The sequence below is a fragment of the Amblyraja radiata genome, chromosome 6 (genome assembly GCF_010909765.2).
Source record: "Amblyraja radiata isolate CabotCenter1 chromosome 6, sAmbRad1.1.pri, whole genome shotgun sequence".
Classification (NCBI taxonomy): Eukaryota; Metazoa; Chordata; class Chondrichthyes; order Rajiformes; family Rajidae; genus Amblyraja; species Amblyraja radiata.
In genome coordinates, this window is record NC_045961.1 from 100,225,439 (window position 1) to 100,243,435 (window position 17,997).

General features: G+C 47.9%; 1 protein-coding gene across 1 annotated transcript in view; it reads right to left on the bottom strand.

Annotated features, from left to right (window-relative positions):
• Nucleotides 1-17,997, bottom strand: part of dhrsx (dehydrogenase/reductase X-linked) — a 210,967-nt gene that overhangs the window by 19,505 nt on the left and 173,465 nt on the right. The window contains exon 6 of the mRNA XM_033023342.1: nt 7,528-7,735. Within this exon, the coding sequence (XP_032879233.1) occupies nt 7,528-7,735 (208 nt within the window). The remainder of the gene's footprint in view (nt 1-7,527; nt 7,736-17,997) is intronic.

The following is a 17,997-nucleotide window of genomic DNA, read 5'->3' on the forward strand; positions in this document are numbered from 1 at the left end:
GCTTGTTCCATACATCCTTTGTGTGAAATCGTCACCCCTCAGATTCCTATTAAATCTTTTCTCCTTCACCTTGAACCTATGTCCTCTGGTCCTCGATTCCCATACTGTGGGCAAGTGACCCTGTGCATCTACCTGATCTATTCCTCTCATTATTTTACTTCGGAGTCACGTGAGTGATTCCGTGAAGAGCCCGCTCAGCACGCATGCGCGGCATTACGTTTCAGCAGGCAACAGCGGCAGGCGGGAGTCAGGCGCTCCCGCAACAAGCCTGAAAGAGGAAGCTTTAGGTAAGTACTTACCTTCCGTTTAACCAGCGACTCGCGTCTGTTTGTTGCTCCAGGTGGAGCAAAGCAGCAGACGCAAGCGGACTCCAGGGAAGGAGCGTTCCGTTCGCGGAAGGGGGAGAGACGCCACCAGGACCGCACACGCTGCGGTCCACGGACAGGGAGCTGCGCCGGTGCCAGTCCAGACGCAAGCGGCCCCCCTTGGACTCCGGGGAAGGAGTGTTCCGTTTGTGGAAGGGGGAGAGACGGCACAGGACCGCACACGCTGCGGTCCACAGACAGAGCTGCGCCGGTTTCCAGTCAAGAGGCACAGCGGGAGTCAGGCGCTCCCGCTACAGTTCAAGGAACAAGACTCTCCAAGAAACCTGTCCCCAGCTCGGCTCCAGCAGACAGGCGTCTCATCAGTGGGGGACAGAGGGCGGTAGGACCGCCAACCCGGCGCTCCGCCATCCCCGACACCGAGCCGAGCCCAGTTCCGCTAGCGCCTGAGCAGCGGCCTGGATGTCAAGACATCCGGCCGGTGGTATCCGATTCGTCGGACGGGGACGTCTCACCGCCCGCTTAGGGCAGAGACAGCCGCCTGAGCCGCATGGAGCGGCTCATGGAGCATAAGCTCCAGCGAGACTTGCAGGAGCAGTTTCGCAGAGGGAGTTCAGGCACTCCCTCCACAGTGCCTCGTGCACTGGCCATTGCTTTCTCCTCATCCGAGGACAGCTTTGGCGACCAGAGCTGGGCTGGTCAAGAAGAGGGGCACTGGCTGAACAACATCGGGAGTATGCTTTGAGGTACAGGAACAGGAAGAGCTGCTGGGTGTGGCCGCTATGTGGTTTCACCACGAGCAAGATGGCTTTCAGTCTTAACTGATGGCCAGCCTACTACCTGTTTTTTCCAAAAAACCTCTCCAAGACAGGTGGCCATGGTTGGTTTCATCACGCCTCCCCTAAATTGCATTTACTCAAAGTGCCCGCCATTATTGGGGGATACATTGAGCAGCGCATTTAACCCAAATATCTCAAAATTGCATTTGATACCCTGACGTTGGCTATCCATGTCCACCTGCTCATTCCAGAAGGGCAGGGTAGTATGGCAAAACACCTGACCCTACTGTTCAACTTCTCAAGGGAAGTCACAAACCTGCCCTCAATCTATGAAATTAACAGGACTATGAGAACGCCGACCTCACAACCACAGATCCTGCTACCTGGCACTTACCAAACCAGTCCTAAAAAACTGGACGAAGGGTTCAAACTATTCGGCACAAGAGGGCAGAGTCTGGAATGAGCCCCACACTAAACCAGACAGCAGTACCTCTACGCGTCCACCAGGGGCGTCTACCTCATGGTACTGGTGAAAGCTCGGGGCCTGCATGCCAATCCCGTAAGCCTTTTAGGCCAGGGCCCACAGCAGGCCCCATGGAAAATGTGCCACCCCCCAACAAACATCGTCCCTACAAGAACAATGAACCAGAAACCGAAGAAAACAACAATGAAGACAGATAAGTATGGTTCCTACCATCACATAAAGGTGAAGGGTTGTACTAACAAGGGGTGGGTGAATCACGCCTGGTTAGGAAGCTATCACTCTTGGTAGTTATATACCAAAAAATATACACAAGGGGAATAGAATTAATATCTTGCCACCAATTCGGATATACCACAATTACCTGGATGGGGTAACCATGATGAGCATTGCCATTTTCATTCACTGCACATCTCGCGTGGGTATGTGACAAATAAACTTGATTTGAGTATTGAATTGGCATTTAAGTCGAAGCTATTCCAGAATCAACCAGCCCTGACACTTAAGAAACATTCCGTCATGGCATGTCTATATATTAACGACAGACTATCCTTGGATATAGCTTATTAGCTGCTTTAGCTACTAACTTATTTAGCGGGCTCTGTCATATATCCAGATATTTACGTTGACCATCCACAACATTGTCTATCTGGTATCATTAGGACTATCAGTTATAGTAACATTTAACCACCAATCAACTACGTGGCAAAGTAATAAGGATAGTAGCAGCATTACCAGCTACTGAACATTGTACCTTTCCTATGAGCTGAGATACTAGTGTTCAAACTATCTCCATACCTGTAATATGGGGGCAAATGGACTAATCTGGAGTGTCATCATGGAATTTATCTGCATAGGAAGGATTATGGTTGTACACTTCCACCTGGTTTGAGTAACATCTTATGTGTCCTGATGTGTCACTGGCGCGTTAACAGGGGTTCCGCAGGTCTAAAAATAGCGGCGAGCGGTCAGTGCCCGAGAGCACTGAGTACACGTTGGACCCGCTGGAGCACCGCAGAGGCAGGGGTGGGGGGGGGAAACAGACAGCAGCAACAGGCTGAACTCCCGTAATGGGAATATCTGTGCCAGACTTACCCCCCCCCCCCCCCCCCCCCGACTTCTGCTCCCGGTTTTTCGCGCCCGATTTTTGCTCCCAACTTCGCTCCCGCGCCGGCCCCGGCTGGTCGGGAGAGGTAGGCATAATCAGAGTCGTTGACTTCGAGGAGTCCGACTCTGAATAGCCGCGAGCGACCAGTGCCCGTGCGCACTGGGGGTCGGTTGGAGGGGTTTTAGGAGCAGCCACGAGCGGACAGAGCAGCAGGGAGCGAGAGGCACAGCAACAAATGTCGACACCACCATCTCCCGAAAGGGAGCGAGTGCAAACCACACCAAAACGGGTGGAAGAAAGAAAGAATCAGCACCACCATCTCCCGAAAGGGAGAGAGTGCAAATCACACCAAAACGGGTGGAAGAAAGAAAGAATCGACACCACCATCTCCCGAAAGGGAGCGAGTGCAAATCACACCAAAACGGCTGGAGGAGCTCCTCCATGGTGGCAGTCCCAGAAATATGGAGGCTAGCCACAGTGGGCAAAAGGTAAGTCCCACAGCGGTACCCCGTGTGGGGCCGCAAGATATCTCTTACTCCTCGGAGGAGAGTGGGCAGGACCAAATTTGGTCAGACCCTGACCAAGGCACAGGTTTACATACCCCTGAAGGAGGGGATACAGTGGACTCTGCATTTTTATTCACAGCAAAATGGACAGAGTAAAAAGACAGCGGTCTGCTAAAAAGTGGCCCGAGAAACGCGTTGTAAACGTGGATGAACGGCAGAGACAGCAGCCGTCAGCTCTAGAGGCCTCGGTAGAGGAATCAGCTGTGCCAGAAATCATTCTGGCACCGACGAAACTTACTTCCCGGCCGGGAGGCAAAGTTCAAACGAAAACGCACCATCTAGCAGAGCCCGACTTGGAGCAGCAGCGGGCGACCAGCCCGTATCAATATCGGACCAGGGCTGAACGGGTGCGGGAGACGGAACAAACCCGCTATGAGTGGCTGCAAACGGAGCAGCCAGGAGAAACGGCTGACCGGGAACAGACGTGGACCGACAGTCAGGACCGGTGTGGCCAGCGGCGGGACGAGGAAAGCCCGCAAACCAGCACCCGTGAGTACCGGGGACGGGAACAGCGGGGCTACAGAGAAGAGCAGCACACTGCTGAAAGGCTGCAGGAATGGGAGCAGCCAAAAATAGCAAGTGCAGCTCAACATAGAGACCGTCTAAAGGAGCTGCTGGAGGAGCTCCTTCACAGTGGCAGTCCCATGAATGTGGAGACTAGCCACAGTGGGCAGGCAACCCCATATGGGTACCCCGTGAGGGACCCCCTGAAATCTCGACCTCTTCGGAGGAGAGTGGGCAGGACCCTGATGGGCCAGACCCTGATCACACAGCTTCCCATGATCCTGAATCTGCAGAAAAACATACACTGCTGGACATGGTGGCTGATTACTTCAAACCAAGTCAAACAGGGGCAGACTTGGATTCCAGGATGGCAGCCAGTATTAATTACATGTCTGGCCATCAACTCCAACAACAAATATTCACAGAGACACTGGCCAGACATCTGCCACCTGGTAACTGTGATGCATTACAAATCCCCAGTGTCAACCAATGCATTTGGAAGCATATGGGGAGGGACATCAGGAACCATGATCTCAAAATCCAGAAAGCCTTAAAGGGGCTTACGGCAGGGATCACAGCTTACATCCGCACCCTGGACAAAACAGAGCAAACTAAAGGCCACCAAGACGCAGTAGCCCTGTTCTGTAATGTACAATATGAGCTGAATAGCATGCGGAGGGCTGCTATTCAGCCAGCACTGGATCCTAAATATGCAACAATTTGCAAACAAAGAGCCGTTAAAACCCCAACCCTTTTGTTTGGGGAAGCCAAGACACTGGGGCTCATCAAAACCAGCGCAAAGGCTTATTTTGGATCACGGTACCAGCCACATGGAAGACCGAAAAGTGTGGCTTACATCAGTGGCAGTCAAAAAACAAAGAAAATAATACAACCACCAGTAACCATGGAGGTAGGTGGGTGTGGTTCTTTTGTAAAAAAGGGACCCACGACGGTGGGAGGGAGGTTGCAATACTACAGTGACGAATGGTGTAAAATCACTACAGACTCGTATGTTCTAAGCAGTATTCAGGGTTATCTGATAGAATTTACTCATCCCAATAACCCCCCAGTACAACATACACCAGAAAGGCATTTCGTCCTTACAAAAACCGAACAATCTAAAGCCCACACGGAGCTACAACGATTGTATACAAAAGGTGTAATTGAACATACTATTCATGAACAATTAGAATTTGTATCAAACATATTTATTAAAAATAAAAAAGATGGGGGTTGCCGGTTTATCATTTACCTTTCAACCCTAAACACATTCATTCAATATGTTCATTTTAAGATGGAGATCTTTTTGCATCCAGGTTGAATCACCAATTACCAACGTATGTGTCCTGGGAACCAGACCCTGGGGCAGAAGCTACAGATGCTTTCTCACTGCATTGGGGGAAATGGCTTTTTTATGCATTTCCCCCGTTCTGCCTCATCAATCGGGTACTAAGGAAAATTCAACAAGATTCGGCATCTGGGATTCTCATAGTACCCGATTGGCCTACTCAACCGTGGTATTCGGTCATACAGGGGATGGTGTTAGAACCATGTGCCCTTATTGGGCATAGCCCAAATTTATTAATTCATCCAGTGTCTGGGGGCAGTCACCCATGCCATAAGACAATGGATTTGTTGATTTGTAGAATCTGAAAGACCCACTACACGGCATGGAGCTGCCAGACAGGACTATGAATCTCATCACATCCGCACAAAGACTGTCAACACGGAAGCAGTACCTCGGACACATCAAGGGCTGCAGTGCCATCAATAGTGCCAGAAGTGCACTCTCCAATTACCTATCGCAAGGAACGGAGCGGCACACGGTGGGAACGCACCCCCTGGTAAAACTTATGAGGGGCATATTCAATGCCAAACCTTCTAAAACCAGGTACTCCAGAATCTGGGATGTGGGTGTCGTTTTGAACATGCTGAGGAGCTGGTCGCCCATAACAGCATTATCACTTCGGAAACTGACCATGAAGATGGTTATGCTCATGGCGTTAGTTACCGCACAACGAGTCCAGTCATTAAACAAATTGAGCCTGGACTGCTTGATCATCTCACCCGAGAAACTGGTGTTTGTCATACATGATTTAATAAAACAAACTATCTCAAGGTGGCTCAAATGTGTCCTAAAGATGGCAGGAATAGACACTAATGTTTTCAAATCTCATTCCACCAGGGCTGCAGCAACATCCGCAGCAAAAAATGTGGAGGACTTTCCAAATGTTTTATAACAAACCAGTTTTGGAGCCATCATCGTTTTTCTGAAAGCGTTTTACGCTCAATAATATAACTTGCCCGAAAGGTTACAGGGCTATGATTTCAATTTAATAAATTTATTTTTCGTTATACCACACAAGTCTTTGTATAAGTGTGTTTAAAAAATTACTAATGATACCTTCTCCCAATACCCAAGGCAGTTGTGAAGCATGGACTCGTTCCACGGCATGAGGTCACAGAGCTTTGAAATCTTCACGTAGTCACTCACGTGACTCCGAAGTAAAATAGTAAGATTAAACGAGAACTTACCAGTTTGAAGTTTGATCTGTATTTTATGAGGAGGAATGTTGAGGGAATACGTGCCCTCCGCTCCCACCCTCCTATGATCATATCAAAACTGGTATCTCTTTGATAATCTTACTATGTTAGGTCATTATAGTTTCTGTGACCTCACACCGCTGCTTTGAAGAATGACACGCATGCTTTGGAAGCGGGTTCTTCACGTATTCCCTCAACGTTCCTCCTCATAAAATACAGATCAAACTTCAAACTGGTAAGTTCTCGTTTAATCTTACTATTATATTGACCAGAAAAAGTGCAGCACGGGAACAAAAGTGCAGCACAGGGTCCGTGCCGACCGCACATTAACACTATCCTACACCCACTGGGGATCATTTTTACATTTACACCAAGCCAATTAACCTACAAACCTGTACGTCTTTAGAGTGTGGGAGGAAACCCACGCGGGTTACAGGGAGAACGCATAAACCCCGTAACCCGTAGTCGGGATCGAACCCGGGTCTCCAGCGCTACATTCACTGTACCTAGGTACACATGACAATAAAATGTCATTTAATCATTGATTGGATGGACGATGTTTCAGACTGAGTCTGAAGAAGGGTCTGAACCCGAGACATTGCCCATGCTTTCCCTCCACTGAGGCTGAGCCTGACCCGTTGAGTTGCTCCAGCTCTCTGAGTTTTGATCACAGTAAGTTGATTTCAGGAGGCAATCATGGTTGGCACGGTGGCACAGTGGCGCAGCGGTAGAGTTGCTGCCTTCCAGCGCCAGGGCACCAGCTTTCAAGAGAGAGCTAGATAGGTCCCTTAAAAATAGCGGAGTCAGGGGAGAAGGCAGGAACGGGGGTACTGATTGGGGATGATCAGCCATGATCACATTGAATGCCGGTGCTGGCTCGAAGGGCCAAATGGCCTACTCCTGCACCTATTGTCTATTGTCTATTGGGACCCGGGTTTGATCCTGATTGCGGGTGCTTGTCTGTACGGAGTTTGTACGTTCTCCCCGTGACTTTTCTGCGGTATCTTCGGTGTCCTCCCACACTCCAGAGACGTAGAGCGTAGGTTAATCGGCTAGGAATAAACGCACATTATCCCTGGTGTGTGTGTGTGTGTGTGTGTGCAGGGCAGTGTTAATGTGCGGGGATCGCTGGTCGGCGCGGACCCGGCGGGCTGAAATTCTGCGCTGTATTTCTAAAACTAAACTGAACAGCTGGGCGAAATGCAGAGAAAAAGCCTCGTACCTTGAAGAGCAACCAGGAAGTCAGCCACTTGCACAGTTTGAAGAGCCAGGTGGTGTGCTTGTAGAGGCCGGTGCTGACCACCCCCGGGTCCACCACGTTGGAAGTCACGTAGCTCCCGTCGGCCGCTAGGCGTTGCTGCAGTTGGTACGAGAAGAGGACCAGGGCAAGCTTGCTCTGGGCATAGGCCCCGTGGGATGAGTAACCGCGTCTGCACAGAAAATAAACACACCAGGTTTTGTATTGGGTCAATAGTGTGGTGCCCACATTAGACAATAGACAATAGGTGCAGGAGTAGGCCATTTGGCCCTTCGAACGAGCACCGCCATTCAATGTGATCATGGCTGATCATCCACAAACAGTACCCCGTTCCTGCCTTCTCCCCATATCCCCTGACTCCGCTATTTTTAAGAGCCCTATCTAGCTCTCTCTTGAAAGCATCCAGAGAACCGGCCTCCACCGCCCTCTGAGGCAGAGAATTCCACAGACTCACCACTCTCTGTGAGAAAAAGTGTTTCCTCGTCTCCGTTCTAAATGGCTTACTCCTTATTCTTAAACTGTGGCCCCTGGTTCTGGACTCCCCCAACATCGGGAACATGTTTCCTGCCTCTAGAGTGTCCAAGCCCTTAACAATCTTATATGAGATACCCTCTCATCCTTCTAAACTCCTGAGTGTACAAGCCCAGCTGCCCATTCTCTCAACATATGACAGTCCCGCCATCCCGGGAATTAACCTTGTAAACCTACGCTACACTCCCTCAATAGCAAGAATGTCCTTCCTCAAATTCGGGGACCAAAACTGCACATATTCTTTTTGCGTATGGCGTGCACAGCCTAAAGTTGTAGGACAACTTGTTCTATTTGATCTTATTTGATTGTGCACGCCAGGTTGATTGCATACATCGAAACATGGCGGAAAACGTGAAGGTTGCAATCTCCCACCTTGAGACATAGAGAATGAGGTCAGATAACAGTGGAGGAAGAGTTACAAAGAATAGGCTGGAGAATTCAATGCTTTATGTTTTGTAAGCCAAGAGCGACCCAGAGATGAATCCTTGTTTCACTCTCTTTATCGCAGGTACCTTATTATACAGCGTGGAAACAGGCCCTTTGGCCCAACTTGCCCATACCGACCAACATGTCCCATCTACACCAGTCCCACCTGCCTGCCATTGGCCCCTATCCCTCTCAACCTATCCTTGTATTTGTCCAGGAAGAGATTGCAGATACTGGTTTAAACTGAAGAAAGACACAAAAAAGCTGGAGTAACTCAGCCGGCCGGACAGGCAGCATCTCTGGAGAGAAGGAATCGGTGACGATTCAGGTCGAGACCCTTCTTCAGACTGGCTAGGGGTAAGGGAAACGAGAGATATAGACGATGATGTGGTGAGATAAAGAACAAAGAATAAAAGATACGCAAAAAAAAGATGATGGTAGGCCATTGGTAGCTGTTTGTACGGTGAAACGAAAAGCTAGTGCGACTTGGGTGGGGGAGGGATAGAGAGAGAAGGAATGCTGGAACTACCTGAAGTGAGAGAAATCAATATTCATACCACTGGGCTGTAAGCTGCCCAAGCAAAATATGACATGGTGTTCCTTAATTGTACTTGTCTAATTGTTTCTTAAACGTTGCGATAGTCCCAGCCTCAACTACCTCCTCTGGTAGCTCGTTCCATTTCAATTCAATTCAACTTTAATATCATTGCACAGATACAAGTATGGGTACAACGAAATGCAGTTTAGCGTCAGTCCGTAGTAATAGTGCAATATAGAAATAAAAATACAGAATAAGCAAACAATGTGGACGGAGAGACTGGAGAAATCTATCGGCGGGACTCCGAGTTCAGCAATGTGATAGTGTTGTTGTAGAAGCTGTTCCTCATCCTGCTTGTACGAGACCTGAGGCTCCTGTACAGCCTCCCTGATGGGAGGAGGGCAAACAGTCCATGGTTAGGGTGGGAGGGGTCTTTGATGATCTTCCCGGCCCGTCTCAGACACCGTTTTCGGTGGAGGGCATCCATGGCAGGGAGCGGGGCACCGATGATGTACTGAGCGGTTTTCATCACCCGTTGTGGTGCCTTCCTGTCAGCTACGGTGCAACTGCTGTACCATACCGTGAAGCAGGTGGTCAGGATGCTTTCGATGGTACAGCGGTAAAAGTTGGTCAGGATCTGGGGGGACAGGTGAGCTTTCTTGAGCCTCCTCAGGAAGTAAAGGCGCTGCTGCGCCTTTTTGATCAGTTTGGTGGTATTGAGGGACCAGGACAGATCCTCCGAGATGTGTACCCCGAGGAATTTGTAGTTGGAGACGCGCTCCACCTCAGTCCCGTTTATACGGATGGGGGTATGTCTGCCCCCTCTGTTCTTCCTGAAGTCAACAATAATTTCCTTCGTCTTCTTGGAGTTGAGGACGAGGTTATTGTTGGCACACCAGGTTGTCAGGTGCTGGACCTCCTCCCTGTAGGTTGACTCGTCGTTGTCACTGATCAGCCCTACCACCGTGGTGTCGTCGGCAAATTTAATGATGGCGTTGGAGCCATACTTAGGGATGCAGTCATGGGTGAAGAGGGAGTAGAGGAGAGGGCTGAGCACACAGCCCTATGGCACGCCGGTGTTCAGTGTTATAGTGGAGGAGGTGAGGTTGTTGACCCTAACAGACTGGGGTCTGTTGGTGAGGAAATCCAGTGTCCAATTGCAGAGGGAGGTGGAGATGCCAAGTCCGCTGAGTTTGGTGATCAAGCTAGCGGGGATGACAGTGTTAAAGGCGGAGCTGAAATCGATGAACAGCAACCTGATGTAGGTGTTGTTGCTGTCCCACACCCACCACCGTTTGCAGGAAAAAGTTACTCTTCAGATTCCCATTAAATCTTTCCCCCCTTCACCTTCAACCTTATGCTGAACAAGACTCAGTAATAACACAAGGCATCGATCATCATTACACACGGTAATGAGGGCAAGGGGTTGACGACACTGTGATCGGGTTACCAGATTATTATCTGGAGGCAGAGAGCATTGATCCAGGAATATACAGCGTCAATGAGAACAACCAAGAATTGATCAAACTGTCCTAACAACCCTGCTGGTTCATTTGGGGAACCTGTCATTCTAAAGGGCCTGTCCGACTTACACGACCGTGGCTCACAAATTACGCAACCTTGTGGTCGCTTGAGGCGTACGGGCACCGTATGGCCGCGCGGGGCCGGTCCCACTTAGAAGTGCGGAGTTGTGCGGGGCTGGTCCCGAGATCGCGCGGGGCTCCGAAATTCTGGCAGTGGCCGAAATCTTCGCGCGCCAACGGCCTGTCGGCACGCAGGCGCATTGCGGTCGTACGCTGCGTCTTGACGTCGTACGCAGCGTCTTGACGGCGTACGCCTAGCGCATGGCGTTGCGCGATGTCGTCACCGCCCGGCGTGGCATTGCATGACGATGTCACTGCCCGACGCCGTGCGATGCCCAAATTCAGTCGGCCCGACTCCTGCCCGTACTTAGCGCAAACTTCGCGTGAATTCCGCTTCCGTTTGGTCGCGCCGAACGCATGCAATCGCATGAAAGTGGGACAGGCCCTAAACCTCATCTGGTTCAGATAATCAGAGAGCAGTGCTGAACGACTATCTACCTCTTTGTTGACCCTCGGACTATCCTTGATCCAGGCACATGCAGTGAGTAATTAATCAGGGTAGGTGGTCAGTATCTTTGGTCAATCGGCTTTTAAAAATCTTGAAAACCTAAGATCGATCTCTTAGGTAAGTATAATTCTCCCGTGCCTTTACTATATATATTTACTAGTTACTATTTATTTTATAATTTTATTAAGGGTGGGCACAGCCTACCTTGCCTACCCTGACGGCACGTGCCTGCCTTGATCGGACTTTGCTTGCGTTACCTTGCACTAAACGGTATTCCCTTATCATGTATCTATATACTGTAAATAACTGTAAATTGTAACACTGTACACTGTAAATGACTGTATACACAGAGAGTTGTGAGTCTGTGGAATTCTCTGCCTCAAAAGGCGGTGGAGGCCGGTTCTCTGGATGCTTTCAAGAGAGAGCTAGATAGGGCTCTTAAAGATAGTGGAATCAAGGAATATGGAGAGAAGGCAGGGACGGGGTACTGATTGGGGATGATCAGCCATGATCACATTGAATGGCGGTGCTGGCTCGAAGGGCCGAATGGCCTACTATTGCACCTATTATCTATTGACTGTTATCTATAAAGGTTGATGGGTGTAAGGAAAGAGCTACCGGAGGAGGTATTTGAGGCAGGTACTATCGCCGCGGAGTGCTGTCTGAATGGAGTTTGTACGTTCTCCCCGTGACCTGTGTGGGTTTTCTCCGATATCTTCGGTTTCCTCCCACACTCCAAAGACGTACAGATTTGTAGGTTAATTGGCTTGGTAAACGTAAAAATTGTCGCTAGTGGGTGTAGGATAGTGTAGCCATGTTACAAAACTTACCTTCAGCGGCGCTGCAGTTCTGCCACTGGCCGTGTGCACGACTTTGGCGCCTTTGAGGGGGGGGGAGGGGGGGAGGGGCGGGTTTAAAATGCCATTTTCCCCTGCTTATCGGAGGCGGATTTCCTCGGGCTGCCAGCTGCTAAAGAACAATCGATCGGACTTCAGTTCCCGATTTTTATATTTATTTAATCGCGAGACAATTTAATAATTACATTAAAATAAAAAGCGACTTCTAACGCCCTCAACGCCTACAATGTGACGGATCGTATCAACGGGACAAAACAAAATGTAAGTCATTTATTTTACATATAAACTTGTTTCTTGGGATGGCTTTAATCACATTTTAGGATGCGAAAATGTGATTTGGGCCCCATACAAGCCGGCAGTGTTTTTCCTGCTGATATGGGGATCAAATTCACCGCAAATGCAACGTTCCAATCGATCGCGTTCCAGAAAAACCCACTCGCAAGATGATTTAAATGCTCTTTTTTTTTGGACAATCATGTCATAAGAGCATCTAAATCGTCTATATTTTGTGTCATTGTCTATATTTTTATACTAAATATCAGCCCATGTATTGTGCAAAAAAATAATAATTTTAATTATATTGAGTGGATGTTTCTAGATTAATTTATGGGAATTAAACATTAAATTCCTTCCATCTGGCATATAAATTCATGATGGTGAGATTTAAAAATCATGTTATATTGTGAATTCTTGTGTGAATGGGATTAGTTTGTTATTTGGATACTTAGGCTATTTTAAAAATATATCCTTTTCTTAAGAAATGGAATCTACAGGACATTCTTAATGGGAAAGTAGTGGGCAGAAAGGCATGTCATGCGTGGTGTGAAGAGCAAAAACTTGTAGTTTACAATGCCAACATTGAAAGGTTGAGGAAAAACAAGGTGTACAGTTGCTTATTGGTTAGAATCTGAGGAGTATGATGATGCTACTGATTATGATATGCCAATGTACCAGCTAGCAACTGATCTTCTCCATACAGACTTGATCTATTGCTAGAAATTGTAATTTATTTACCTATCTGTTATGGATTTACAGCATATAATACAATAATATTAAAGTTCTGATCTTGAGAATATCACATTTTTGAATTTTCAAGGCAGTCTGGGTGTTCATTACTATTTCCGTCACAACAGTCAATTTTGTAATTAACTACAATTAGGTAATTAACTAATTATATGCTTTAATTTCAGGTCATCCAAGTAAGATGCATTATATTTGTTTCAGAATGCTTCAATCTATAATAATTGAAAATTTCATTCAGCTCTCTTGATTTTTAAGAAAGTTATGGGCTTTTGACTGTCCTCGATCACAGCTTTTGTGTTAAGTCAATGGCAAAGCAATAGGGAACAGGATGCTGATTTCCGAGTATGAAAATGGCCATAACTTTTTTAATACTGAAGATATGAAAGTGAATTAGGTGTCAAATTAAACTTCTTTTTATGCTTTATCTGATGGGATAAATTGCAGACTTGATTTAATCGCTGGTCGGCACGGACCCAGTGGGCCAAACGGCCTGTTTCCGCGCTGTATCTCTAATCTAAACTAAACTAATATTTACACTATCTTGCGCACCTATGAGCCTCTGAACTGGAGTTGTTGTATGCAGCGTACTGTACACACCATCAAATGCAGTATACATATACTAGCGTACCCAGTATATAAACAATGTCCCCAGTGTAATCATGTGGTAATGCACGTAACAAGATACCACTCTTGGTACTCTGACTTACATTAATCGGACAATATAAAACATGGAGACTTATGGCCTACCCGTGTTAAAGATAGCGGAGTCAGGGGATAGGGGGAGAAGGCAGGAACGGGGTACTGATAGTGGATGATCAGCCATGATCACATTGAATGGTGGTGCTGGCTCGAGGGGCCGAATGGCCTACTCCTGCACCTACTGTGTCTATTGTTGTTAATTCACCAAAGTCAAAATACAAAATTAATAAAATCAACCATGCACTGAATTGAGTTACAACAGGATTTCTGAATAATCCCTGGGCAGTAGTTCAGTCTGGGTGGTTTAGATGTCTTAGACTTAGAATGATCGATGGTTGGGAGTGATCACGAGCTAATGTCCCAAATTAGTTGCAGATTCACTATTTGGTCCTGGCTGAGTTGTACGGATGATGTACAAAATCAGCGTGACATTTCCTCTGTCCTGCTGCTAAATGCACAAGCAACAAAAGTCACACAGATAAGGACAGGGTATTATCATGCCGGGTTCCTCCTGTGCTTCAGCAGGCAGCAGTTAGCATCGTTTCTCAGCGGCCTGCAACCAGACATGTTAAATGCCTCTCATTACGCAGGGCCCTGATGGAAACATAGACACATAGTAGGTGCAGGAGTAGGCCATTCGGCCCTTTGAGCAAGCACCGCCATGCTGAGAGAATGGAGCGACTGGGCTTGTATTCTCTGGAATTTAGGATGAGAGGGCATGTTATTGAAACATATAAGATTATTAAGGGTTTGGACACGCTAGAGGCAGGAAACATGTTCCCGATGTTGGGGGAGTCCAGAACCAGTTTAATAATAAGGGGTAAGCCATTTAGAACAGACATGAGGAAACACTTTTTCACACAGAGAGTTGTGAGTCTGTGGAATTCTCAGAGGGCAGTGGAGGCAGGTTTTCTGGATACTTTCAAGAGAGAGCTAGATAGGGTTCTTAAAGATAGCAGAGTCAGGGGATATGGGGAGAAGGCAGGAACAGGGTACTGATTGTTGATGATCAGCTATGATCACATTGAATGGCGGTGCTGGCTCGAAGGGCCGAATGGCCTGCTCCTGCACCTATTGTCTATTGTCAATATGATCATGACTGACCAGCTAAAATCAGTACCCCGTTCCTGCTTTTCCCCCCATATATCTTGATTCCTTTAGCCCTAAAAACTAAATCGAACTCTCTCTTGAAAACATCCAGTAAATTGGCCTGCACTGCCTTCTGTGGCAGAGAATTCCACAGATTCACAACTCTCTGGGTGAAAACATTTTTCCTCATCTCAGCCTACCCCTTATTCTTAAACTGTAACCCCCTGGTTCTGGACTCACCCAACATTGGGAACATGTTTCCTGCATCTAGCCTGTCCAATCCCTTAACAATTTAATATGTTTCTATAAGATGTCCTCTCATCCTTCGAAATTCCAGAGTATACAAGCCCAGTCGACCCATTCTTTCATCTTTCTTACAAAATTCTTAAGGGGTTGGACAGGCTAGATGCAGGAAGATTGCTCCCGATGTTGGGGAAGTCCAGGACAAGGGGTCACAGCTTAAGGATAAGGGGGAAATCCTTTAAAACCGAGATGAGAAGAACTTTTTTCACACAGAGAGTGGTGAATCTCTGGAACTCCCTGCCACAGAGGGTAGTCGAGGCCAGTTCATTGGCTATATTTAAGAGGGAGTTAGATGTGGCCCTTGTGGCTAAGGGGATCAGAGGGTATGGAGAGAAGGCAGGTACGGGATACTGAGTTGGATGATCAGCCATGACCATATTGAATGGCGGTGCAGGCTCGAAGGGCCGAATGGCCTACTCCTGCACCTAATTTCTATGTTTCTATGTTTCTATCATATGTCAGTCCCGCCATCCCGGGAATTAATTTGGTGAACCTACGCTGCACTCCCTCAATAGCAATAATGTCCTTCCTCAAATTAGGAGACCAAAATTGTACACAATACTCCAGGTGTGGTCTCACTAGGGCCCTCACCAAGGGCCTCCTTGGTTCTAAACTCAAATCCACTCACAAAGAAGGCCAACATGCCATTAGCTTTCTTCATTGCCTGCTGTACCTGCATGCTTACTTTCAGTAACTGGAAACCGGGCAGTGTTTTGAAGACAGTCTATAGTCTACAATCCTCAGAGGACAATAATCGAAAAACCCCAGGAACACAGAGCAAAGGGCCTATCCAGATTGTATAAATCTGCAGAAGAGCTTTGAGAGGATTCTCACGATAAAGGTTGCGGAGAAGATATCCGAGGATGTTGCCAGGACTCGAGGGGCTGAGTTAAAGGGAGAGGTTGAGCAGGCTGGGCCTCCTTGGAGCGCAGGAGGATGAGGGGTGATCTTATACTGAAGAAAGATCCTGACTCTGAACGCCACCTTTACAAAATCATAAGGGTGTGTACAAATTTGTGAGAGGAAAGAAGGGCCTCGACCCGAAACGTCGCCCATTCCTTCGCTGCAGAGATGCTGCCTGTCCTGCTGGGACTCAAGCCTTTTGTGCCTATCATGAGAGGAATAGATCGGGTTGATGCACAGATTCTCTTGCCCAGAGTAGGGGAATCGAGAACCAGAGGGACATTGGTTTAAGGTGTCCCATCTCTACTATCCCATCCCCGTTCTAAAACCCACCCTCCCCCCTCCCCCTACCACCTATTAGTCTCACCTCATTCTTCTCTCCTTTTCAAAATGTCTTTTTCCTTGCTTCCTTGTCCCCCTTTCGTCCTCTTTACTCACCCATTTGCTGTTCTCATCTCGAGCCATTGTTCACCCATCTGACCATCAAACCCCCACCCCCCTCACCTGTATCCAACCATCACTCGCGCGGCATTGCTCCCCTCCCCCCACCCCATCTCTCTTCCAGACTCCGACTAAATCAGTCTGAAGAAGGGCCCTAACTTAAAACATCGCCCATCCGTGTCCTCTAGAGATGCTGCTGACCCACTGAGTTACTCCAGCACTTTGTGTTCTATGCCAATGTTCACCAAGACGATTCCCTGGATGGTGAGTAGGAGGGAAGGGGGGGGGGGAGGAGGGGGAGATAGGTAATAATCTTCTTTAATCATGACCATAGTGGTGCCTCACAGCACCAGAGACCCAGGTTCGATCCTGACTTCGGGTGCTGTCTGCATGGAGTTTGCATGTTCTTCCTGTGACCGCCTGGGTTTACTGATATCCGGGTTCTCTGATTTCTTCCCATATCCCAAAGGAGTGTGGGTTTGTGGGTTGATTGGCCTCTATTAGTTGCCCCAGGTGTCCGGGAGTGGATGCGAAAGTGGAACAGGTGGAATGAGCCAGAGTGATCGATGGTTAGCATGGACTCAGTGGGCTGAAGGGCCTGTTTCCATACTGCATCGCTAAACTAAACCCTGTGGTTTCCCTCTTGTTGGGATAAACTTATTTGACCAATAGATAGACACAAGTGCTGGAGGAACTCAGCGGGTCAGGCAGCATCTCAGGAGTAAAAGGATGGGTGACATTTCGTGTCGGAACTCATCTTCAGCACCTTTCTTAGTAGTCCTGTTTCTTCAGTTCTTAATTTGTTCCCTAGTTAATCCCTCGATAGTTTCCTCATCATCTTATGTCATAGAAACATAGAACATAGAAACATAGAAAATGGGTGCAGGAGTAGGCCATTCGGCCCTTCGAGCCTGCACCGCCATTCAATATGATCATGGCTGATCATCCAACTCAGTATCCTGTACCTGCCTTCTCTCCATACCCCCTGATCCCTTTAGCCACAAGGGCCACATCTAACTCCCTCTTAAATATAGCCAATGAACTGGCCTCAACTATCTTCTGTGGCAGAGAATTCCACAGATTCACCACTCTCTGTGTAAAAAATGATTTTCTCATCTCGGTCCTAAAATACTTCCCTCTTATCCTTAAAGGAAAGATGTTGCCAAGCTGGTAAGAGTACAGAGAAGATTTAATGAGGATGTTGCAAGGACTAGGGGTTCTGAGCTATAGGGAGAGGTTGAGCAGGCTGGGACTCTATTCCTTGAAGCGCAGGAGGATGATGGGTGATTTTATAGAGGTGTATAAAATCATGAGAGAAATAGATCAGGTAGATGCACAGAGTCTCTTGCCCAGAGTAGGTGAATCGAGGACCAGAGGACATAGGTTTAAGGTGAAGGGGAAAAGATTGAATAGGTATCTAAGGGGTATCTTTTTCACACAAAGGGTGGTGGGTGTATGGAACAAGCTGCCAGAGGAGGTAGATGAGGCTGGGACTATCCCAATGTTTAAGAAGCAGTTGGGCAAGTATGTACA